Source organism: Bos taurus, chromosome 19 (genome assembly GCF_002263795.3).
Source record: "Bos taurus isolate L1 Dominette 01449 registration number 42190680 breed Hereford chromosome 19, ARS-UCD2.0, whole genome shotgun sequence".
NCBI classification, from domain to species: domain Eukaryota; kingdom Metazoa; phylum Chordata; class Mammalia; order Artiodactyla; family Bovidae; genus Bos; species Bos taurus.
The window spans coordinates 40,072,054-40,097,498 of record NC_037346.1 but is presented as its reverse complement, the minus strand read 5'-3'; the positions used below and the strand labels follow the sequence as shown (position 1 = coordinate 40,097,498).

Below are 25,445 nucleotides of genomic sequence, written 5' to 3'. Positions count from 1 at the left end.
GAAAGGGAAAAGTGAAAGTGAAGTCGCTCAGTTGTGTCCGACTCTTCGCGACCCCATGGTCTGCAGCCTACCAGGCTCCTCCGTCCATGGGATTTTCCAGGCAAGAGAACTGGAGTGGGGTGCCATTGCCTTCTTCATCCCTGTCCCTAGCTACTCTTAATTCAGTGATTTCCTTGCCAAGGCAAGAAAAATGAGTCACACAGTAGACAGTGCCTCTTGTTTCCTCTGTCCTTCCCCGACTCCTCCTACCTAGAGAGAGAAAATTACCCCATTCAGGTGGGTGGGTGGCCTTAAGAGTTCTTTTTTTTTTCCCTAAGAATGATCTTTTCAAAGGGCTCTCAGATCAGAATCCCAACTCCCAGTTTCCCCTCAACCCAAGAGCCAGAAAACTGGAAGTAGGCTCCTAATTCAAGCTTTCCCAAGATTCCTAGCCAGTCCCTCCAGGAAAGATGAACTGAATGTAAGTTAGGAGGTAAGCAGTAAAGGGACGGCTCCAAGCCACCCCTAGACATAGGCTGGTGTCCAGCTGTTTTCCAAAATATATTTGCAAATGGAGAAAGTGAGTGTGGAGGACATCCCTCCCCCAATCCCAGGGACTGCCCCCCCCCCCGCCGCCATTACCCACTCTCCACTGAGTCCTTATTTCATTTAAAAAAAAACAAATAAACAAAAAAACAAAAGTAAAAACAAAACCAAAAAAGCAGTCTGTACAAGGACTGGATCTGGGTGCTGCTGCTGCTCCCTTCTTCCCAGGGACAGAGCTGGGTCTCAGGGACAGTCTCTGAATGGGTTGCCGTAGTTCCTAGACACCCCCTTGGGGCCTTCTTTGCACTCGGCCCAGCCTCCCTAAGTCGTTCAGTGCCAAGGATCTGGAAGAAGTCAGGCTGGGCCATTCTCAGCCATCTAGGAGTTGAAGTAGGAAAGGAGATTCCTGGCATGGCAGGCTCCCCTGGACATGATCCAAGGGCCTGCTCCCTGCCTGGTGCCGATGTGGGCCAGAAGTCAGGCCTTCCACACGCCCTGAGGGTTCAGTAGGGCCTCAGTGGCCCTGGGCTTTTGGCTCATACTGGCATGTCCAGACCCAAGTACTCAGGGTTCTCTGCCGTAGGGGTCCCTTCAAAGGTGCTGGGTGGAGTGCCCCGCTCTGATGGGTCCTGGTCCCAATAATAGAGGTTGTCAAAGGCTGGGCTGAAGGCTGGAGAAGGGTGGGACTGAGGGGCAGCCCTGCCCCGGGGTGCCAAGTACTCAGGGTTCTCCACGGCAGCCCCAAAGGCAAAAACGTCTTTGACAACCCCATTCTTCCCAGGGGATAGCGTCTTGGGCCTTTCCAGAGTGGAACCAGCAGGTCGAGGAGGCGGCAGAGGACCCTCTAGGGGTGAGGGGGGCTGTGGGTGAACCTCTGGCTGGTTCACATATTCTGAAAGGACAAGAGAAGGAATCTTGTGAGGGGGTGGAATCTGTGTGTCCCAGCTGCTACAACTGCCCTGCAGCAGGCCCTGGGCAGAGCACCCCCAACCCCCACCTCCCAATCTCTCAGCTCGAGCCTGACTTCATACCCGGCTGGGGGCTGCAGGTCAAGGGGGCAACGTAGCCATCAGCCTCGGGAGAAAGGGGTACTGTGGGGTCCTCGCTGTACCGCTGCAGAGGACTAGAGTCATGTTGGGGGAGGGGCTGCAGTCCCTTGGCCGCCCCCATTCCCAAGTCACCATCAAACACATCAGAGCCTGCCCCTTCGGAAGGTGCCAGCGGAGATCTGGGAGGCTCCTCCTCAGAGGGCTCCAGCCCCAGTGTCAGCTCACCACCGCCACTCTGAGGACAAGAGAAGGTCAAAATGGAGGTCATTCATGGATCTGAGATGGAGGCTCCATGGGAAGTGACAGGGTCCCAGGAGATAAATCATCTCTGATGTATGACAGAGGCATGGTAGAAAGAATGGGATCACAGTTGGAAAGCAGTAAGAATCCTTCTTAGGGAAAATGGGGCCTCCTTCATGAGAGGTAATGGCTGGAGGACATCGGAGGAAGGAACCCTAGTCCACTGGAGTCAGGGGAGGTATCCAACGACACCCACCACCATGTGATGGGAGCACTGACCCTGGTGGATGTGCTGCGGTGCCTGCGATGGGCCGTGCCTGCAGCACCCGGGGCAGGGTCTGGGCAGAAGAAGCCCTGCTGGGGTACCAGGTACTCCTCCGCATCCACCAGGTCGCCCATGTCGTCATCCTCCAGCAGCGAGCGGTAGAAGGTGCTATCCAGGGGGCTAGCAGGCCCCATGTCTTCATTCTGGGGAGGAGGGAGACAGCGTGGCAGCCTCTCCCCAGCCCAGTACACAGCCTCCTGAGGGTGGCTCAGGGAGGGCTAGAAGTCTGATGAGTCAGGCAGGAGCTTAGAGGCCTGGGACCCAGGAATCATTCTCCCTTTCCTCCCTTCTAAGGGAGAGTGCTCTTAGCCATAGGCCGGGATGGGGTGAAAGGTTCAGTACCTGGATGACCACAAAGCGCTGGGGGTCCCTGGCCATGCGGGAGAATTCAGCCACTAACTCCCGGAACCTCGGCCGACATTCAGAGTCAATCATCCAACCTGGGGGTGGGCAAGAGCCCGGCATCTCAGTTCTGGCTGCAGCCTGCATGCAGCACCCCTCACCCTCACCCCCAGTCTCGACAACACTAGAGTCCAAAGCCCTCTGATGATAGAGAATCTACTAGTTTCCCCTTTTTATTTTGCATCAGTCTTTTTTCCTAGCTGGCCCTCGCTAGCTCCTCTGGACTGGTACTGTAAAAGGGCAGGGAGAGCCTTCTGAGACTCCATTAACCATATCACCATGCTCTTGGCCCCCCCCATGCCCCTTGTAGGCCCATCCGCCCAGAACCACCCACCCCTCCTCCAAGCAGCCAACACAGCTCAAGAACGCACATTTGACCATGATCATGTAGACATCAATGGTGCAGATGGGGGGCTGGGGCAGCCGTTCTCCCTTCTCCAGCAGGTCAGGAATCTCCCGGGCTGGGATCCCATCATAAGGTTTGGCCCCAAAAGTCATCAGCTCCCACACAGTCACACCTGGGGCAGAGATGGGGTAAAGTGGTGGGAGGACCACAGGCAGCTTTAGTGTACGGAGCCTCAGAGGCTCTGCCCAAGAGCCTGGCACCATGGGGGAAGGAGGAATGATGCAGTGCCAAAGGGCAGGAGATAACTCGGTCTTCCCCCAATCCCTGAGAAGTGCACAGACTCTGGCAGCTTGAGGCACTGGCAGCCTCTTCCTTCCTTCTCATATTCATACTAAAGGTGTCCATTATTTCACCCCATCCTTCCACCCACATTCTCCCCAGGGCCATGGCTCCTTGTCCACCCTCCCTACCCACCCCATCACACACCATAGCTCCACACGTCACTCTGGTGGGTAAACCGCCGCCGGAGAATGGACTCCAATGCCATCCACTTGATGGGCACCTGGTAGAGCAGAGAAGGAAGTCCTCCAACCAGGTCTGAGTTCTCTCAGGGGCCAGACCCCACTCCCCCTTGTCTCACTCGGTTCGCTTGTCTAACCTTGCCCCCATCCGCGTGGTACTCTGTCTCGTCAATGTCTAGCAGCCGAGCCAGCCCGAAGTCTGTAATCTTCACATGGTTGGGACTCTTGACCAGTACGTTCCGGGCGGCCAGGTCCCTGTGCACGAGCCGCACATCCTCCAAGTAGCTCATCCCCTGGGGTCAGAGGCACCAGTGTGGACCTCGCTCTGCCAAAACTCTCCCAGGAAACCTCCCTATCCAGAGGCTTGCTCCCCAAGGGCACCTGCAGAGCCCTGGCCCCCAAAGTGCATACCTTGGCAATCTGCACACACCAGTTCAGCAGGTCCTGAGAGCCCAGGCGCCCACGGTGTTCTCGAACGTGGTCTAGGAGGCAGCCATAGGGCATCAGCTGTGTCACCAGCTGCACTGTGGATGTCAGGCAGATGCCCAGGAGGCGGGACACATATGGGGAGCCTACACCAGCCATCACATATGCTTCCTGGAAACAAGGGCACGCACTGAGAGGGTATGGGAAACCACTAACCCCCAACCACCACACACCACACACCCCTCCCATGGGCTGAGCCATGGTAACGGGACCCTCAGCCAATCCAATCCCATTCATCACAAACCAGAACCATGGCCCACAGACTAGGGAGGCTAAGAGTAGAGATTTGGGGGAATCACAGGGTGTCCCCCAAAACCCCAGTGAAGAGAGAGAGAGCCCAGTCCCCCGTGCCCCCAGCTGGAGAGGGTGGAAGGGCTTACGTCCAAGATTTCCTTGTTGGCTTTGGGAGATGTGTTTTCCCTCAACACCTTGATGGCCACGGGGATTTTCACATTTTCCCCATCAGGGATCCAGATGCCCTGGGCAGAGAGGAGGATGTGAGCAGGAGAAGGACCGGCCAGATCCAACCTGCAGCCGTCCTTCTTGGGGCCACTACTTGGGCTCCCAATTCCCTCCCCCACCCTTGGGCCAGCCCCATTATTTAGCAACAACCTCACCATTTAGACCCACTGGCCACTCCCAATCCCTTATCCTTAACTGCCCTACTCAACTGCGCCACCCCCGGCTCCTGGTCCCAACACACCCTCCGCCACACCCTGCAGCATCCTCTAGGACCCCCCACCCGGGGACTTTGGCCCCACCCCTGACCTTGTAGACGGTGCCAAAAGCTCCAGATCCTAGCACCTTCACCTTCCTCAGCTCTGTCTCTTTTAAGATCCGCATCTGAGCCTGATTGGGCATCGCTCCGCTGGGCGTCAGAGGCTCCACCAGCTGGGGTGAGGGGGTAGTGGGTCAGTGCTGCGGGTTGGGCCGCAGACCCCAGGCCGCGCGAGAGGCCCTCAGGCCGCCTCACCTCCGTCTCCTGCAGCAGCCTCCGCATCGTGTACTTCCGGATCTTCTGCCGCCTTCGCTTAATGAGGATGCCGAACACCAGCCCCACAAGGACAACCAGCAGAACGCCCACCACAGCGGCAATGATGGATGTCACAGGGCTGGGGGCACGAGCCAGGATCATGGATTGGGGACCAGTCTGGGGCAGGGGGGATGAAGGGGTCCCACGGCGGGGCGCGGTGGTGGGGGAGGAGGGAGAGGGGGCTGTCACTGGCATTTGGAAAGGGAAGTCAGAAGGGTGACCCACAGGCTCCCGTCCTGTCTGACCTACTCTAAAACCTACCTTGGCTCCTTACCGTCTGGGAAATAAAGTCCAGGCTCCTTGCTAGGATTCAAAACCCTCTACACCTACGTCTGCAAGTTGCCTATGCTCTTGCCCATGGCTCTAGCCCAGGATTCTCAAACTTCCTGACAAAACTCACCAGGGAGCTGGTCAACCTGTGAGAGTATGGAGCCCCACCCTCCAGAGATTTTGACTGTGGTATGAGGTGGGGCCCAGGAATGTGCCCACAGAGATTCTGATGCTCTAGCCAAAATTTTCACCCATAGGTCACGATTTCCACATCTCCCAGCCTTTGTTATAACACTTCTGCTTGGATCACCATTTCTGCATGAGGTCATCTTTCAAGACTCTGCTTATCCTGGGATAGAAGGCCCTCCTGGGCACTGACCCTACATCCTCGTCACCCTTGTTCCCCTCCCTTGCTTAGCCAAGGGCTGGCTTATCACAGACCTCAAATGGACCCTTATTTCATGGACAAATGCTTACTTAGGATACACTCCAATCTTTTTTCCCTAAAACCCTTCCCAAAACACCCCTCTGCCTAGAAATCAAGTCCAACGATGGCAGTGATAGACATCACAGGGCCTGTGGCCTCGTGGTAGGGGAGAGCCTATGCCCTCCAGATCTGGCCCTGACTCAGACTTCACCCCCTACTCCTTCCTCTGTGCTTAGTCAGTTACCCACCACAGCAGAATCTTCAGCAAACACATCCTATACTTTCTGGACACCCCTCACCATGCTGCCTGGTTGCTTTCCTCCTAATACAAGTGACATTTCCGCCCCTCTTTCAAAACCTAGCTCATGTGCCTAAAGCCTCCCACTGATCCCAGGGATGTATTCACTGTCCTTCCCTCAGTGCTGCAGCTATGCTCTCTTCTCAACGTGCCTCGAGTCCCAGGGAGTTGAAGGCTGCCTGTGTCCCTTATGAGACACCTAGCTATACAGGGTGGGGAGGTGCTGGGTGTCTTCCTATTCCCTGACCCCCAAGCAAGCTGAGCAGGCCTTCCATCCCCTGCATGTGTGTGCACATACGTGCTCAGTCACTCAGTCGTGTCCAACTCTTTGCCACCCCATTGATTGTAGCCAGCCAGGCTTCTCTGTCCATGGGATTTCCCAGGCAAGAATACTGGAGTAGGTTGCCATTTCTTACTCCAGGGGATATTCCCGACCCAGGGATTGAACCCTGGTCTCTTGTGTCTCCTGCACTAGCAGGCCAGTTCTTGACCCCTGCACCACTTGGGAAGCCCCTCCATCCACTAGTTGAAGCTAATTGAAAGGAGCATCCACAGTGGAAGAGTAGGCTGGGGAGGACACGTGTCATGTCAGGACATGACACCTAGCAGCAGTGACCACCCAGGGGTCAGTGGGGGACTGGGGGCAATGTGGGATGCATTCTGGGGACCAGGCTGACCTGGCTCTCTGCTCGGCGGGGCAGCCCTTGTCATCCAAGTCCACACAGCTGCAGGAGAGAGAGAGTCCCGTCAACAAGGCTGGGAACCACCTCCTACACTCACTCCAGCCTCACAGGAGCCCAGGAGGTGGGTGTGACTGGGTTATGATCCCCACTTGACAAAGGCAGAAACTGGGTTCGAGGTCACCAGGGCTCTTTCCACCATCCCACGGGGGAGTCCTCCAGTCTGTAAACCCATATCCTTTGTACCTCCCTGTGGTGGGTAGGAAGTGGCGGCACCCAAAGGAGCATCGAGTCCAAGAGCTTGGCCATCTCCTCTGTAGAGGATGCCAGTGTAAACTACTACTGTAGTTGGGCAAACTCCTGCTGTCCTCCTAGCGGTTCCACCTCTGGGGATAAACCCTAAAAATGCCAACACCTGTACACTAGGGGGCATGTACAAGATGCTCACTTGTACATGGAGCTCAAGTGCAATAAACTGCCAAAAAGAAAAAAAAGGAAACAAGTTCAGTCATACTCTCAGGCAGGGACACAACTAAATAACTCCATATTGCAGACTGAGTAGTTTAAAAAAAAGGAGGTAGATTGATATGCATTGACAGGAAAGGGCCTCCAAGATACATAAAGGGGGGAAGGTGCAGGGAAGCAAAGTGTATATGAGTCAAATGAAATTGCTGAGAAATAGATGAGCTTATATGAAACTGTTGTTTCTTGATCATTTTTGATTTCCAAAAACAGCAATCTTATATGACTCAACCTAACATATACGTAAAATGCATTTATGTAAACATGTGCAAAAAAGCCTGGAGGAATGCACATACCAGAGTGACCTGGTAGTTCTCCCCAGGGAGGGGAGGGGCTGGGTGGGTGGGGCAGTGGGAGAAAGGGCACTTCTGCTTTACACTGTTTACTTTGATACTGCTGAAAATGTGTCTTACAAGAATGTATGCACGTGTTCCACGTGTTATCAAAAACAACCAAGTAAAAAAATAAAAAGAACAGGGCGGATCACTGTATTAGGACATGAAAAAGCATTGCAAGAACTGCAGTGTTACGTGAGAAAAAGCAATTTGCAAACAATAGGTATGGTCTATGCTCCTATTTTTGTAAAAAGAAATATAGACCAGAATGTGCACAGATAAGAATTAGAGAATAAAAATAATATATAAACATATTTTATATATTATATAATAATACATATGTTAGCATATGCACATATAAACTGGAGGGAGAATATGGCAAGTTATTAACAGTGGAATAGAACTGTTAATACTATTAATTTATTCTTCATGCTTTAATTTAAAAAATTTTAACAATATGTATTACTTTTGTGATCAAGAAAAAAAAGATAAAAAAGTTAAGGGCCTTGGGGTAAGCAAAGGCAGAGATGTCCCACTTTTTACAATAAGAGCCTCAGAGAGGCTCCTGGAACAAGCCCTTCTTTATATGGGGAAGGCCCTCAGACTCACGAGTGGGTGCAGTTGATGGGGCATGGCTGGCATATGCCCTCCTCATCTGGAAACTTCCAGATGGGCATGAAGGAGAGGTCAGGCTTCACACCACTGGGGCAGCGAGCCACGCAGAAGGGAGGATCCTTGTAGTGGGCACAAGCCACACATTGGTCAGCCTCCTGGGAGGGAAGAAAGGATTTGTGGGGGGCTGGCACCGATACCCCTGGGGCAGCAAGACTAGGCCCCTGGGTCCCCTTGGTGCTTCCCATGGCCACTCGGCAGCACTTTTCACCCTGCTTTTAGAACAGCTCCAGACCTGCTATGTCTGCTACCCCTGTTCTGCACCCAGCTCCCCAGTGCTCAGGCACAGTGCCAAACCCTATTTTAAGTTAATTCTTACTGTATCCCAGTGGGGTGGGCACTAGCATAACACTGATTTCACAAGTGAGCCAACTTAGATTGGAAGTGACACCTGGATTTGAAACCAGGTAATCTGATGCCTGAGCGCCCAGGTCTAACCGCCTTGACACTGCCACAGCCAAGCACACAGGCTTCCCTGGGCCTTCTGCATGGTCGGAAGGGTCTCAGGGTCCACAGTTCTTGCCGTTCCCAGCATCCCAGCCTCCTTCCACTCTCCTACTGTTCAGGGCTTGGAGCCCTCCTCAGGGATATTTTACTGGACTTGGCCAGGTCCCTGGCAGCTCCCCCCACCAACCCCGCCGAGCTTCCCACCACTCAGCTCTGAGCCCACAAGCACCTCACCGAGCCAAAGCAGGTCACTGAGCCATTCTGGGGATGACACTCGGGGTGGCACGGCAGACAGTACCTGTCCTTCACGTACTCCCGGGGGAGCCTGAGGGGAGCACAGCCAGTGAAGGGGTCTGGAAGGAGCCCCTGTGCACCTCCCTCCACCTCCTGGCCGCCCCCTCCTCCGCCCGGCGCGTACCCCTGCAGTACTCGGCATTCCTCCACGCATTCCTGGCCCCGAAGGAACTGGCTGCAGTTGACGCACTGGGTGGGCCCGGGACCCCAGCAGTGCCCTTGGGCGCACAGTGGGTAGCAGGCCAGGCCCTCGCCCACTGCAGTGAGGAGGAAGGGGTCAGAGGGGACTCTTATGGGAGGTTCCAGGTCTCAGGGAGGCGGGGGCGGAGGTGGGGGGGGGAACGGGACTGAGTTTGTGGGCGTGGCTCTGGGCTAGAGAGGCGGGATAGCTGCCGAGCACAGCAGGGAGAAAGTTATGAGGTTCCAAGAACAGAGGAAAGGGAAGGGAGGGATGCCAAGGCAGCGTGGCTGGACCCAGCTAGAAGCCACGCCAAGAGGCCAGGCCAGCCAGAGCTGGGTCAGCGATGGTGAGCCTGGGACTGGCAGTGCGCATGCACAGGGAAGTCGATGGCTGCCGCCAGAGGCCCCTGGGCGCGCCAGTGCGCTGGCAGACGCGGAGCCTGCAGCGCCGGGCTCTCTGTCTTACCGCACTCATCCTCTGGCCTGTTGGCGCTGTGGAGCAGAGCCTGGTGGGGGTTCTGGAAGAGCTGGTCCCAGGGCACCGTGTGTACGAAGCAGAGGCGGGCGTTGCGGTGAATGAGGGCCAGCCCGCTGCCCAGTTCCCGCAGCGAGCGCAGCCCCAGCCAGCTGATGCCCAGCCCTTGCAGGGTCAGCGAGTAGGCACCACTGTGGGGGAGTCGAGGGGGTGCATAAATGCAGGGGGGCAGCGCACCGCTGACCACCCCCATCAGCCAGAGCTGCCCTCGTCTTCCTCCTGTCCCCAGCACACGCTGCAAACTCCCATGGAAAGGTTCCTGCTGGAGTCCCCGGAGAACAGGAACCCCCTTCTCTTCACTATACATACACCCAAAACTTCTCCCAGACCTCCCTGGGCAGCTCCTCTCCGCAGGGAACCCCTCCCCTGGTGCTCACTCATGCAGAACTCGTCCCCGGATTACTCGCAGGTTCTGGAAGACGCTGAGGTCAGGCAGGCTGTCTGGCCACGCTGAGATGTACAGGTAACCTGCAGGCACAGGGTGAGGCTAGGGTATGGGGCCAGGATGAGAACCCCCAGCCCCATGAGAGCAGGCTTCAGAGAGACAGGGCCCACCTGTGATCTCCTCCAGAGACTCAAACACTTTGAGCTGCTCAGCCTGCAGCGGGGCGATGTTAGAGTCTGGGTCCCTAGAAGAAGGATTAGGGGAGGAGTCAGCAGGGCCAGGCAGAGAAGGCAATGGCACCCCACTCCAGTACTCTTGCCTGGAAAATCCCATGAACAGAGGAGCCTGGTAGACTGCAGTCCATGGGGCTGATGAGAGTTGAACAGGACTGAGCGACTTCACTTTCACTTTTCACTTTCATGCATTGGAGAAGGAAATGGCAACCCACTCCAGTGTTCTTGCCTGGAGAATCCCAGGGACAGGGGAGCCTGGTGGGCTGCCGTCTATGTGGTCGCACAGAGTTGGACACGACTGAAGCAACTTAGCAGCAGCAGCAGCAGCAGGGCCAGGAAGGGGGTGGGTACAATCTGCTCCACAAGCTGGCCCTGTCACCCTCCCCCACGTCCCCTCCACTTAAACCCTTTGCCCATCAAGGCTGGCTGTTCTCATCCTGAGCTTCAAGCCCAGGCCCTAGTTTGGCAGGATCTATCAAAATAATATGTATATCCTTTGATCTAGAAATTCTACTTCTAGGAATGTGCCCTGGAAAGACACTGGCCCCTGTTTCCAGAGGCATGTACAAGGGAGAACTGTTTGTTAGAGGGAAAATAAAACACCTAAGGAAATTAAAAATTTTTTAATATTTTAAATTAAATACCTAAATATTCCATCAGTAAATGAGGAGCTGTTAAATGTAACCCTGATCTATTCAGACTATTGATGAAAAACAACATTTAGGAGCATGTATTGGATTAGCCAGCAAGTTTGTTTGAGATTTTCCATATGATGTTATGGAAAAAACTTGAATGAACTTTTTGGCCAAACAAATAGTATTTTCTGGGCACAGTTATAAGAGCTTTGCAAATATTAACTCATTTAAACTTTATAACAACCTTATGAGGGCGGACTATTTCTGCCCCCATTTAACAGATGAGGAAGCTGAGACACAGCAAGAAAGACCACATGACTAATAAGTGGTAGAAGCCAGGTCTCAAACCCTGGCAGCCTGGGCTCTTAGCTGCTACTGTTCGCTGCCACCTGCTTCATTGCTGTTGAAAGAACAAGGCAGCTGAACATGAACTAACTGTCATACTCAGCTCTCCAAAGCCACGGGCAGACAATATTCACAGCAGGCTCACATTTTAAATCAACCTTCCCCCTCAAATTATTAGAACTACATTTCTCTGTGCATGTAGGTCTATATACGTATGAATGGTCTAGACGAACACACACCATTACCAGTGGTCTCCTCTGGAAAGGGGAGTAGAGGTGGAGGAAGTGAAGAGAATGTTCTCCTTTTTGTAATACACACTTTTACTGAAGTATAATTCACATACAAGAAACCACACAGATTTTTAGTGTGCAGTTTGATGAGTTTTGTCAAATGCATCCATTCACATATCCACCTCCACCAGGGATACACAGAACAAGTCCGTCACCCTGGAAATGTCCTTTGCGTTCCTTTCCAGGCCCTCCCCCGGCACAATCGCTGTTCTGACTTGTGTTACCACACAGTGGTTTTGCCTATGCTGGAATAAAGGCAGTCACACAGCATGGACCTCTCATCTGACTTATTTCACTTTTCATAATATTTTTAAGATTTTTTTGATGTGGACCACTTTTAAAGTCTTTATTGAATTTGTTACAACAGTGTTTATTGTTGTTTATGTTCCATTTTTTTTTGGCCATAAGTCATGGGGGAATCTTAGCTCCCCAGAGATGGAACCCGCACCCCCTGCATTGGAAAGCGAAGTCTTAACCACTGGACCACCAGGAAAGTCCCAGCATAATGTTGTTCTGTGTATCCATAGGCTGTTTCTTTCATTGCTGAGAATTTCACTGTATGGATATACCGTTTCTACAGTTAACCCTTGAACAATGCCTGGGTTAGGGGCACCCAACCCCTCTCTGAAGTTGAAAACCCCAGTATAACTATGTAGTCAGCCCTCTGCATCCACAGTTTCAGATTCCAGCAACCCCAGATTGTGCAGTACTGCAGTATGGATTTACTGGGGAAAGTTCATATTTAAATGGACCCGAGCAGTTCAAAGGCCTTCCCAGGTGGTGCTAGTGGTAAAGAACACAGCTGCCAATGCAGGAGGCATAAGATACATGGGTTCGATCCCAGGGTTGGGAAGATCCCCTGGAGGAGGGCATGGCAACCCACTCCAGTATTCTTGCCTGGAGAATCTAACGAACAGAGGAGCCTGGCGGGCTATAGTCCATAGTGTCGCAGAGGCAGACATGACTGAAGTGACTTAGCACACACACAAGCAGTTCAAACCCATGAGGCCCAAGGGTAAGCTGGGTTTATTCATTCAGCTACTGATGTTGTTGTTTAGTCACTAAGTTATGTCCAACTCTTTTGCTACACCGTGAACTGTAGCCTCTAGGCTCCTCTGTCCATAGGATTTCCCGAGCAAGAATACTGGAGTGGGTTGCCATTTCCTCCTCCAGGGGATCTTCCCAACCCAGGGATCAAACTGGCATCTCCTGCATTGGCAGGTGGATTCTTTACCACTGAGCCACCAGGGAAGTCCAGCTATTGATAGACATTTGCATTATTTTCAGTTTGCGGCCATTATGAATAAAGCTACTGTGAACTCACAGAGAATTTTACTTTATCTGGATGGCGTGACCTCCATACAAGTAAGTGCATGTTTATAGATAACATGTCATTTATGAGAAAAATTCCAGGAATTTCCCGGTGGTCCAGTTAGGACTTCTCCCTTTCATTGCCAAGGGCCCAGATTCAATCCCTGGTCGGGGAACTAAGATCCAGCCAGTCACATGATGTGGCCAAAAACAACAAACAACCAAAAACCAAAAACAACGAGAAAAACCTTCCCCCGCCCCCACCCACCCCCACTTCCCCCCATGGCCACCCCACCCCAGCCAAGCTGGTCTTCCACCAGCTTCCTTTGTATCCTGGGTCTCCCTCTTCTGTCTCCCACCACCCCCTAGAAACACTGCCACCTCAGGATTCAGTGACTGCCCTAATGCTGTCTCAGGCTGTGTGTCCACCCTTAACTTCGAGTATCCTTACCCTGCAAAGCTCTCTGGCAGAAACGCCAGGCTCCCAAAAATCTTCTTGCAGCCGGCAAACTCCTGGATGTTGGCACTGGTGACCGCCCTCACCTCCCGCAGGTGTTCCATGCCCAGACCATAGCACACTGTGGGGAGGGGGCAGGGACATTCAGCCTCCACATGGAGCACCAGGAACTCAACCTCCTGGATCCTGTCCACAGTCCCCTCCTGGGTCCACACGCCCCCTCCCCACATTGACAGGAGACACAGGGGAACTTGTGGGCCAGGGGCAGAGTCAGTGGGAAAAAAGGACTGGGTCCCAGGACAGTCTGAGGAAGGGTGGCGCAGTGGGCTAGGCCAGGCTGGCTGTTTCAGGGGGCAACCACTGGGTACCTGGGGCACAGGGCTTGCTGCATTTCTCACACCTCTGGGTTCCATCCTCAGCTGTCACCTCTTGGTTGTTCAGGGGACAAACCAGGGTGCAGGATCCCACATCCGTAGACAGGTAGTTGTCTGAGGAGGTCAAGATCGTGTGTCCATGTATCCTGGCCTTTCACCCCCACACCCACCATGAGCCGTGTCACCATGCCCAGGCAGTACAATAAGAATTATATCAACTGAGACTGAAATGCCCTTACAACATGCCTGAGCCCTGGACACTCGTCCTTTCCTCATGAAAGCCTTATGTGATAGGTACAGTTAGATTACCATTTTGCCAAAAGGGAAATCAAAGCACAGAGTTTTCTGTAAATTACTCAAGGTCATCGTGCTAGAAAGTGGAGGAGCCAGGATGTTAACCCAAATGGCCTGACCCTACAGTTTGTACTCGAGCCCACCATAGGGAACGTATGACCAGCACCCAAGAGCCCACTGCTATCTCCCACAAGAGGAGCAAAGAAGTCCCCAGATCCAAGGCCAGTCTCTGAATGCTTATCAGTAAACAGGGGAGCTAATAAATCAAACTCAGATCCATCTGACCATAGAGTAAAAGTTAACATTTAGGAGTGCTGAGTACTGGCTGGGCACAGTTGTAAGAGTTTCACAAATATTAATTCATTTAAACTTTATAACCACCTTAGGAGAGCAGGACTATTTTTGCCCGCATTTAACAGATGAGGATACCGAGATGCAGCAAGAAGCTCACATGACTAGTAAGTGGCAAAGCCAGGCCTTTTTTTTTTTTTTTTTTTAGAGCCAAGTCTTGAACGCAAGCCTCCTGAGCATGGGCTCTTAGCTGCTATTTGCCACCGCCTGCTCCGCTGCTGTTTAAAGAACTGGGCAGCTTGACACAAACTGCCATGATGAGCTCTCCAAAGCCAGTGGCAGACAATACTCACAACATGCTCCCATTTATATAAACCAAACTCCCCAGCAAAATTACTAAGACTGTGTTTCTCCCCAGCACTTACAAGGACAGGCCGTCACACAGCTGGCACCGAAGGTATAACGCCCCTCGGGGTTGGGCATGGACTCGAAGGTGTCTGTGTTGTAGGTGACCAGAGCTGGGCAGTGCAGCTCGCAGATGCCGCTGTGGTTGAAGTGGAGGCAGGCCTGGGGGACAGGCAGTGGGTGGGCACTGGGCTGTTTGGCCCTGGCGTGCCAAGAGCCATAGGACAACACTGGATGGGATGCCCCTCCCCTTGCAGCCTGAGGGCTGGGGCCCAGAGGGCACATACCAGGCAGTCAGAGTGCTTGGGGCCAGTACAGCCAGCAGCGCACTGCTCATGGCAGCAGTCGGTGGGCTGTGGGCCCTTACAGCGGGCACAGCCACTGGCACAGACGGTCCGCGTCACTGTCAAGTGGAGGCAGGATGAGGGCTGGGCGGCAGTCTAGGCACCAGCCCCACCTTCTAGGGAGACTTCCTGCCCCAGGGAAGAGGCCGAGGGCTGGCACAGCCCTCCCGTGTCACTCAGCCCCTGCCCTCCAGACCCTGTGCAGCCTGTAACTCACAGCTCTGACAGTCCTGAGAACTTTCTCCCCAGCAGTTGGGAGCTTTACAAGCTGGAGAACAGGGTGCGCCTGGAGGAAGAAACAGAGAGGTAGTGAGCGAGACCAAGACCAGGACGTGCAATGCACAGTGAGGGACAGACCCAGGCAGGAAAAGAGGACTTCAAAGCCAGGGACACGATCTAGAAGCAGAGAAAAACAGGACAGAGAACCACGGAGATGAAGAGACGCAGAGAAAGGGGAGATGGGTGCTGTTAGTGCGGCAGCAGAGTGGGGCAAGGAGTAAGCCAGGAGTTTGGGGTCGCTGGGCTGCGTGAGAAAGGGTGGCGGCTGCAGGCAGCGGGGAACGAGGCTTACAGGCCCGTGAGCGGTTGGTGTCTATCTGCTTGAGGGGCAGCTGGTTGTTCTTGTGGAAGATATCCTCCCACAAAATCGTGTCCTGGTGGCAGAGCTGGGGGTTCCGCTGGATCAAGACCCCTCCCTTGAGGATCTCTGTGGGGTGGGCAATAATCAGGGGCTTCTTCCCCCATCTGGCATCTTCTTATCTCCCCTGGGGCCTGCCTGCCTTCTAAAAGTAGAGCAGGCCTCTGAAACACACCCCGGGTTCCTCGGGGAGCAGAGAACACCCCTTCAGCATCTTTGAGCCTTATCAATACCACCCACAAACTAAGATCCAGGGAGGAGTGACTTGTCCATGCCACCGCCTCCTCTCCTCCACCTCTGCTGTGTGCACATGGCTTAGCAATTAAAAGAGTGTGAAACCCAGCCTCACCACCACTAACTAGCTGTGCGACTTATCCTCCGTAAACCTGTTTTCTCATTTGTAAAACGAGAACATTGATGTTTCCCTTGCAGGATTATGGCAGGACTGATGGGATTATGCATGCAAAGCACGGGGCACTCAGAGTCTGAAACTCTGTCTGCTTCAGGGCTGCCACGTACAGTTACACGGGTTGTTCACTGTACATGTGCACTCAGCCAAGAAGCGGGCAAAAATCCAGCCTGCATCCTAATCATCAAACTATGCGGGCTGGTGCAAGCTGTGACTTCCTGGGAAGAGGGGAAATCTTTCTGAATCTTCACAAGGGCGCCTTTCCTAGCTCCACCTGCATCCATCCGGAAGGGACCCCAGTTCTGACTCACACAGTCACCCCTTGGCTAGTAGGGACCCCTGGCCAGCTCTCAACAACCAGCAGAGAGTTTCCACGATAAAGATGGCCACCTGTGAGGCTTCGCAGCTGCAGCTCCTGCAGCCCTCCTGGGGCTGTGCCTGCAGCAGGGGCAGCACTTTCCAGAAAGTCTCCATTGTCCAGCACGGCCAGGGCGTAGTGTTCCTCAAAAAGCTGGGTGCCTCGCACGATTCGCAGTCTCTGCAGTGGGACCTGACTCACTCGATTGTGAGCGATGAGCACATAGCCCTGCACCTCCTGGATTTCCTGGGAAGGGACAGAGGAGGAGAGGGCTGAGGCAGGTTGGGCCCTGGACCACTACTACCCAACCCCCAAGACCTCCTCAAGGTCCCCTGTGCTTGGGGATCTTGGGCAAGGGCCCAGCTGCCAAGCAGTCTGCCTACCACCTCCCCAAACCAGGTTCTAGGACCAAATTCTAGTATGATTAAGAAAGAAAATGAGGGGTGGGGGCAGCACTCTGTCAATTGTGAGCAGGCACCCCACCCTCTCTACACCTCAGCTCCTCCATCTATAAAGGAAATGCCTGGACGAGATGATGTCTGGGATTCAACGGACTAAGCGTCGCACACCTGGCCCCGCTCTGGGACACAACCCAGAGGCTGGCTTCCACTAGCTCTCCTGTTCCTGACCTTTTCACATATATTTCCCACATGATATCTAAATGGGCTCCCCAGGAGGAGTCCAAGTATGCCTATGGCTACCAATGTAGTGTTAGTCACTCAGTCGTGTCCAGTACTTTGCGACCCCATGGACTGTAGCCCACCAGGCTCCTCTGTCCATAGGATTCTCCAGGCAGGAATACTGGAGTGGGTAGCCAATTCCTTCTCGAGGGGATTTTTCTGACCCAGAGATTGTATCTGGGTTTCCTGTATTGCGGGTGGATTCTTTACCATCTGAGCCACCAGAGAAGCACTCACGGCTCCCAATATACAGATAGGGAAACTGAGATCCAGTGAAACCAGGGCCTAGACCACATTCACAGGGCTTGTCAGTGGCAGAACTGGACTCAGAACTTGCCAAGCCTTTCATTACACCAGGTAGGAAGGGGACAGTGGCTGGGACAGTTGGACAGAATGATCACCAGAAGGTGATCATTCTGGTGAGAGAGCAAAAAATATAGCCCAGGAATAGATGCATTCCACCCAGAGATGTCCACAGTCAGCCACACTGTAGACAGAGAGTCAACTGGTCTTAGTGTAGGATGGATGGGGTGAGACATCAGAAGTGACTTCCTGGTTCAGGAGCCACAACGAAAGAGAAAATGTAAGGCGGGAACCTTCTACCACCCATCTGCAGGCAGAGGGCTCAGCCCAGCAGGAAGCAGGGCCTGGCTGGGTCTTGCCCATGGGCCTCACCTGCAGGAAGGAGAGGCTGGCATCAGCAGGCAGATAGGTGAGCTCCAGGTTACCCTGCACCACCTGACAGCCTTGGTAGAGGTGGCGCAGCATGTCCAGGTGGGTCTCGGGACTGGCCGGCAGCCGCAGCTTCATGTCTGTGCCGGTGCACACTGCGGAACAGAGAAGATGGTCAAAGGGCCTGCGCAGTGAGCTTCTCCAACCGGCCACGTGCAACAGCAAAACAAAGTGTGCAAATCTGGGAAAAGGGGGGGAAATCAGGGAAGAGGTTCCCTCCCGCCAACTTGGCCCGTCCTGAGCATCCAGAGGGGGTCCCACTGGGCCAGCCTTAGGGAGCTTGCCCATTCAATCCAGGGTGTTGGCTGGCAAAGAAAGCCTTCTTTTGTCCCAAAGGCACGACTCAGGGCCAATGGGTAAAAATCCCCCAAGAGAGGCGATGATGAATCATGAATCCTCTGGATACCCCCTTCCCCTTTCCTGAGCAAACAATGCCACCCACATGCCAACCTCCTGGCAAGGCATACCCACCCCCGCAATGCCACCCAGAAAGTGGGGAAGGAGGGTCAGCTCGAGTCATAGCTGGGGCCTGGGGACCACCAGTGGCCTGGTCACTGCAGGGACTTCTGGGATTTCCCCAGCAGAGAAAAGGAGCGTCAGATCCCAACTCTGGGTGTCTGGACCCAAGCTGCAGACACTGAGCCAGAGTGCTGCCTGCTCCAAAGCCTCCTCTGCTGGTACCTCACCCTTGCCACCTCTTCAGGGCAAGACTCCAGAACCAGCTGGCAGAATCTGTGCCACGAAACTCCTGCCACAAGGGCACTACGTCAGCCCTGTGTACCTGCCCACTGTCAACCACCAGCCAAGTGGCATCAAGATGAACTGCTACCCAGCCCACCTGGACCCCAGTCCAGTGTCCCTGAGGCCAGAAGTACCCACTAAGTCCAGGGACACTAGAAAGGGTGAACTACCCCTGGTAAGGGGGCACTCTGGCAGAAGCTGGCACCATGCCTACCAGCAGGGGGGAGATTAAAGGGCCCAGTGGAACTCGTTTTTCTGCTCTGGTGAGAAGATGAATCACCTGGCGCGTCTTGCCCAGGAGGGTGTGCCGGGGGAGGTGGGTGGAGGGCACCCCCAGATCCACAGATCCACAGGTGCCTGAGCTGTCTGGAATTCCTGTTGGTCTCCACTTCACCTCCCATGGACTACGTGCAGATTCAGGGAGACAGCACAATGGCTGACTATGGGGTCTGACACCAGGGCTTCTGCTTTCCCCACAACTTGGAGCCTAAGGTCAAATCCTGAGAGGTAATAAGAGACACCCTCTGCCCCCAGAAATCGGAGGAAAGGCTGGCGGGACAAGCCCCAGGGGTCCAGCCTGGGTCAACAGCCACAAGCGGGCAGCAGGAACACCCAGAGTGGTCTCTCTTCCCACCCCTCTGGCCAGGGAGGCAAGAAAGCAAAGAGGGAGGAAGGGGAGGGCCCAGAAATAGAACTCAAGGGTCCCTCCCCCCAGACTCCCAAGAGAAACAGGATCCGGGGGTGGCGGGCCAGGCCCAAAATAACGCCCGCTGCCAGGACCTCCCCCGGCCTCGGCAGCTTCAGCTGCTTTGTAGGCACAGCTGTCTCCAGGTCTGGACCCCAAGGCCCTAGCCCAGGCCAGGGACAGGGACCGGCGAGCTGGGGCAGGGGCCGTCTCCACCCACTGCGGCCTCTGCCGCCTGGAAGGGACACACCAGCTGCGGTAGCCGGGCAATGGGAAAACAACAACAGGAACCCTGGGGGCAACAGGGGCCACTGAGCGTCTACCGTGTGTGGAGCAGGCACTCTGGGTGGAGCCTCAGCCCCCAGAGGCTGGGATCTACAGAAACTGAGGCTGCCAGGAGTTATGCTTCCACGATCATAAAGCTGTGAGCAATAGAGGCACAATTTGAATTGGAGTCTGCCCGACTTTAGATCCCACATTCCTTCCACTAGGCCTAACTGCACACACGCCCCACCCCACACCCTGTGCAAAGGTAAATACACACCAGCTCTGTTGATGCCACTGATTACAACAGGCTCCAGGCCTGAGTGGCTGAGCTGGGCGGGAGGACCAGAAAGAGAGGGAGCCCCGCCCCACGGGTTTGTTTGTGGCCGTTTAGAAGCTGATTAAGACTAAGTGCTTGTGGGAACTTCCCTGGAGGTCTAGTGATAAGACTGAGCTTCCAATACAGTGGGTGCGGGTTCGATCCCTGGTTGGGGAATGAAGATCCCACATGCGGTCAAAAAATAAAGACTAATTGTTTGCAACAGGTGGTAAAGTTGGGACTCTGAGACCTACTCCCTGGAGGCCTGGGGACTAACCCCCAACCTGATATGAAACCAAGAAGCACTTCTACACCCCCATCTTCTCACTCATATCCCTCTCCTCAGTCCTCACCGTGGTCCCCATATCCACTCTCCCTCAGTGATTTCCTCCAGAGTAGGAGGTCCTGTCCCACACAGGAGAGCTTTGTCTCCAGAGCACCTGCCCTTCAGGAGCCAGATCTCTGGAGCAAAGACAGCGTGAGGCAGGACCAGACCAGAGCCAAGGACACAATGAGCCCTGGATAAGTGTTTGTGGAATGGCAGAATGAATGAACTCCAAGCAAGAGTCTCCAAACCAGTGCTTTCCTGGTGGTCTGGTGGTTAAGAATCCACCTGTCAATGCTGGGGACACAGGTTCAATCCCTGCTCCAGGACGATCCCACATGCCACGGGGCAACTAAGCCCCTGTGCCACAACTACTGAGTCCGCAGGCTAGAGCCTGTGAGCCACAACTACTGAAGTCCATGTACTCTAGAGCCCGTGCTCCACAATGAGACGCGACTGCAATGAGAAGCCTGAGCTCTGCAACTAGAGAGTAACCCACTGCTCGCCGCAACTAGAGAAAGCCTACACGCGACAACCAAGACCCGGCACAGCCAAAAATTAATTAATCAGTTTTTTTTAAAAAAAAGAGTCTCCAAACCAACGGGGACCAGCTGAGGTCACTGTGCCCAGCCCTCTGCCCAGAGGCTGGTCACAGTCCCCAAGTTTCTCTAACTGAATGTCAGTGGTCAGGTCCCAGCTCTAGGGGGCTCTCAAGTGGGTTCTCTCCTTTTCACCAGCCTTCAGCCTCACCTGCCTCTCTTGCTCACCCGCACAAAAGCCAACACTTCTTTTTTTCCATGAACACTGCCTGCATCCCCGAAGGTCACCTGCCTCAGACCCACGGGGCCAGAGCCCATTCCAGTGACATCAAGGTTCACCTAGCACACACACCTGCTGGATCAGACAGGGGCCTGGGCTCAGCTAGTTAGGCCAGAACCCTGGAGGGGCTGCTCCCAGTGTAACCCTGATCAAGTCCCTGGATTTCCAGGGCAGAGGTCAAATCAGATCCACCTGTATGCCTAGCAGTACCCGTGACATAGCAGGCGCTCAGTGAATATTTGCTGACCTGACTGGCTGTAAGGTGCGGATGATAAACAATAACAACTCTTACTCTCTGCAGAGAAATTACATGAAAATTAAATGAGATAATGAATCAAGAAACAGTGTGCAAACATGACAAGCCTTTGTCAACAGAGCTGGGGCAACACAACCATTGGCTATAATTCTCCCACTCCTTAAGAGAGCACACACCCCTCTCCCTACCTCGCCTCTCATCCCAGGGGTGGGGAGAAAAGGTGGCCTACTGAAAGATGGAGGTGTCCACATGGAGGGGCTTCCCACAGTACAGACGGGGGGATCTCTTTGCCGATCATGCTAGCACCAGGGGCAGGAACACCCAGCCTGGCCCTATACCAGCCCCAGCGCCAGCCCCACACTGGTCCCTCCCTCGCCTGCAGCCCTGTTGGTTCCACTGGGCCTCTGCCCGACTCCGGCCTTCCATCCCCTGCCAAGCCTAGAGGGCACAAGAGGAGGGCAGACAGGGCCTGGACATGGAAGGGAAGAACCCAAAGTCAAGAGGGAAACTGGGGCTGGGGGCGCAGCTCACCCTTATTTTCACCACAATAACAAACAGCACCTCTGCCCTAGTCTGGCCACCTGACTGCCCCTGAGGCTTTGCGTAACACTTTGATCAACAATTTTTTTTTTTTGGCTCTGTCTGGCCTTAGTTGTAGCATGCGGGATCTTTCCTTGTGGTGTGTTTTTTTTTTGGTTTTTTTTTTTTTGGCTCTGTCTGGTCTTAGTTGCAGCATGCGGAATCTTTCCTTGTGGTGTGCGGGCTTCTCTAGTTGTGGCGTGCTCGGGCTCCAGAGTGCAGGGGCTCTTGGGCTCACTAGTTGCCCTGAGACATGTGGGAATCTTAGTTTCCCAACCAGAGATCTGAGGTGTGTTCCCAGTATTGGAAGGCAGATTCTTAACCACTGAAATACCAGAGAAGTCCCTCTGATCAACTCTTGATGACTCCTCATCAGAGTCCAAAAATGCCCTGGACATTACTGGGTTGCTGAGAAGCCTTGGCTAAGTCACTTTGTTTCTCTGAACTTCAGAGAAGTTTCTCATCTGTGCTCCTGCTTCACAGGATTGTTGCAGAGAAGCAATGAAACTGTAATGGATGAGAACTTAGCAAATAGAAAGCGTGCCGCACTTTTCTAAAGTTAAGTCCATAAAGCAGGAGTCTGGGTAATTCCAAACCAAGAGAAAATGAAAAGCCCTTTGTATTTGACTTTGTAATACAATGTATTTTCTCTTTTGGCATTTGAGCCTAGCTTTCAATTATTATTTTTTATTGAATAGTAGAATGAGGTTACTTTCTCTAAGCATAGCAAAAACAAGGAAGGAGACTGTGGGGGAGAATCCTTCAGGAATTAAAGTATGGTCTGTCCAAGACGTGTTTACTGCATTTTACAAAACCTTGACTGTAAGAAAAGAAAATCCCAACCCCCTGGGCTTTCCCCCCATCTCCCTTTCCCCCTCAGCCCTGGCATATACTGGGAGTGCTAGAGGCAGCTGGGTGGGTCTCTGCCATTTTAGCCATTCCCCTGCCCAGTATGCCTCTCACAGCACCCAGCACTGTGGGCCGAGGTGTCAGGAAGCCTCGAGGAGCCCCCAGTACCCAATACTGCAGCAACCTAGCTGCGCTTCACCTGCTCAACTCCCAGGCCCAGGTGAGGAGGGCAGCGGCTCAGCCTGGCAGCCCAGACTTGCCTCACTCTTCTCAGCCAAAGGCCCGCCTGGCAAGCAGGGAAGGGATGGGGAGGCTCCTTGCTCAGAGAGAAGGCGGCGTGGGGCCACCTCCCGCTGTTTACAGCAGCTCTAGAGGGAGTTCCTTGAGAGGGCAGAGTTCAGCAGGGTGACCGCCGTGAGGCCACACAAAGCCCAGACACACAAACACAGAGACCACACAACTCAAGAACACCCTGACACAGCAGCCCCTCAGACAACACAGCAAAGCCCTGACAGAGGGGCCTCGGGCACGCACAAACAGGCCAACACCCGCCCCTTCTCCAGACTCCCTGATCCGTAGAGACCAGCCACCACAACTAGAACATTCTCATTCTGGCTTCCCCACAACCCAGCGATGCAGGGCCCAGTGTCCCCCAGCGCTCACGGTAGATGAATACAGTGCTTTCCAAGGTGTGGCTGGGGGTCGAACTGCCTGGATCCCATCTGTGGTTGTTGTTTAGTCACTAAGTCATGTCCGACTCTTTTGCGACCCTATGGACTGTAGCCCACCAGGCTCCTCTGTCCATGGATTTTCCAGGCAAGAATACTGGAGTGGGTTGCCAATCTTCCTGTCCCAGGGATCGAACCTGCATCTCCTGCATTGGCAGGTAGATTCTTTACCGCTGAGCTGGTGGGGAAGCTGGAATCCAATCCAGGACCCACCAATTACACGCTGCCACTTCACCTCTTGAAGCCCAGGTCTTTGCCTGGAAAATGGGGACACTGGTAGGACTTCTCTTATAGGGTTGTTCTGAGGCTAAAAGGAGGGAACCCAGGCAAACATGCACAGCACCTAACAGAGGGTGCATTTCCCATACGTGTTAGCTTTAATCATTATGCATCTAGATGGACAGATGGGGAAGACACATAGTCCCCCCCCTCTTCCCCACACACAGCATAAAGGAAAAGCAGAGGAGCCTGGCGCCCAGCACACCTGCGTCTCTCCCTGTTCCTTAGCTACCCCCTCTCCCTCCCACTGCCCAGGAGTCCCTCCCTCAGAACCCTCCCGCTTTAATGCCCCAGACCAGAAAACACACGGCCACCCCCGCCGTGGCCCACGCTTTCCAAGTGACAAAGCACACAGTCCCTAAGTCGGCCCTAAGGAAACTTGTTCAAAACAAACTTCTCCCCCTTCCCCCACCCCCGGCTCCGGTGAGGCAACGCTGCAGTCGTACTGGCCACCCTTGGCTCCCCGGCTCCGACTGGACAGGTTGCTTTCCCCACCTCCCCCTTCCGCACCCCGATCCTGCCCGAAGCCGGAGTAACTCAACCCACTTGGCCGAAAGGGGGCGGGGAGGGGGCCGGGCAGAAGGGACCCCCAGGAATCCAGCCCAGTCCAGTCTGGAGGCGGAGGTTGCCAACTGGAAAGGCTTTGAGAGAGGAGCTTGAGGGGCTCAAGAAAGGGGAAAACACACACACCATGCAATTCACCCTTTGAGGGAAACTTTCTGAATAACTTCAGAGAACTTTTATGACAAGTTCGCGGAGCCTGCAAAGCGCCGGTCCCATCTAGAGCCGCTCCGGCGTAATCGCCCTCTTACCCCACTTTCTCTGGCCCCTCCGAGCCGAGGGCCTGCGGCTCCGAGCGCCCCGACTATCTGAAACCTGGGATCAGGGAGCTTCGATGCCCCCCGCTGCCCGCGCCTGCCCGGGGACATCGGCAGGGGTCCCAGGCGGCAGGGTCCGGTCGCCGCTCCCTGCCCTCCCCATCCCAGACCCACCTTGGGTGCCCGCGGCTCCGGGGGGCAGGAGGGCGAGGAGGAGCCCCCAGCGGCACCAGGCCGCCAGCTCCATGGTGCTCACTGCCGCTCCGGCCCCATGGCTCCGGCTGGACCGGGCGGGGAGGGCGCCGGGCGGGCGAGGGGAGGGGGCCGGGTGCTAGTGCCGGAAAGGGCACCGGGCGCTAGAGCGGTCGGCGGCCTCAGGGGCTCGTCTCGGCTCCGTGGGCACGACGGAGGGGAATCTCAGCTCCACAACTTCATTCTTGTACTTCCTCAAGGCAGCCCTCCTCCTCCTCCTCCTCCTCCTCCTCCTCCTTCTGTGATTGGGAGCAAGCGCGCTCTCAGCTCGCCCCCCCCAACCCCCACCCCCTCCAACCGCATTCCAGCAAGTCCCTGGGAGTGGCAATTCCCAGCTTCACTTTCTCCCTCTCTCCGCGCAGGCCTGGGTGCGTCGCTCCCAGCTCCCGGACGCCGGCAGCAATTTTCGCCCGTTTCCATGGAGGAACCCCCCGCAGCCCCCCAAGAAGAACCCCCCCCAAAGGAGAGGAGGGTGATCGCGCCTCCCTTCCCCTAGGGTCTGGGGCAAACATTTTAGCTTGCCATCCTGAACTTTCTTTTAAATCGTAGGTTTAACTTAAAACATTCCTGGCCGTTTGCATCCTACTCCATCAGATGCCTATTTGTTTTAATACCAAATAATCGTTTTCCCAGCACATCCTCAAGTGAAAATGTTAGTCAAGGAGGGGGATGTTTTGCCTTTAATCTGTGGCATCCAGGACTCACTGGCATACCTTTCTGGAATCTTTTAGGTATCTTTTCCAGTTTGAAAAGCATGGTTTTAA

General features: G+C 54.4%; 1 protein-coding gene across 1 annotated transcript; it reads right to left on the bottom strand.

Moving 5' to 3' along the window:
* Positions 1-521: 521 nt before the first annotated feature.
* On the bottom strand, positions 522-24,900 carry ERBB2 (erb-b2 receptor tyrosine kinase 2). Its single transcript, NM_001303629.1, has 27 exons — positions 24,604-24,900; positions 17,711-17,862; positions 16,388-16,601; positions 15,523-15,657; positions 15,169-15,237; positions 14,895-15,010; positions 14,628-14,769; positions 13,612-13,731; positions 13,238-13,364; positions 10,143-10,216; positions 9,965-10,055; positions 9,519-9,718; positions 8,997-9,129; positions 8,813-8,903; positions 8,069-8,229; positions 6,600-6,647; positions 4,868-5,006; positions 4,663-4,785; positions 4,275-4,373; positions 3,820-4,005; positions 3,546-3,701; positions 3,374-3,449; positions 2,913-3,059; positions 2,482-2,579; positions 2,094-2,282; positions 1,557-1,809; positions 522-1,417 (listed from the first exon to the last, which is right to left on the bottom strand). The coding sequence occupies exons 1-27, from the start codon at positions 24,674-24,676 to the stop codon at positions 1,062-1,064; spliced, it is 3,768 nt and encodes a 1,255-aa protein (NP_001290558.1). The 5' UTR covers positions 24,677-24,900; the 3' UTR covers positions 522-1,061.
* Between the last annotated feature and the right edge of the window lie 545 nt (positions 24,901-25,445).

What these genes read in the sequence shown, in the direction of transcription:
- ERBB2 (NM_001303629.1), bottom strand. Translation starts at nt 24,676, where the DNA reads ATGGAGCTGGCGGCCTGGTGCCGCTGGGGGCTCCTCCTCGCCCTCCTG. An exon ending in CGGAGCCGCGGGCACCCAAG is followed by an intron (nt 17,863 to 24,603) that starts GTGGGTCTGGGA and finishes TCTGTTCCGCAG; the next exon opens with TGTGCACCGGCACAGACATG. An exon ending in CTGTGTGACGGCCTGTCCTT is followed by an intron (nt 13,732 to 14,627) that starts GTAAGTGCTGGG and finishes TGACCTCCTCAG; the next exon opens with ACAACTACCTGTCTACGGAT.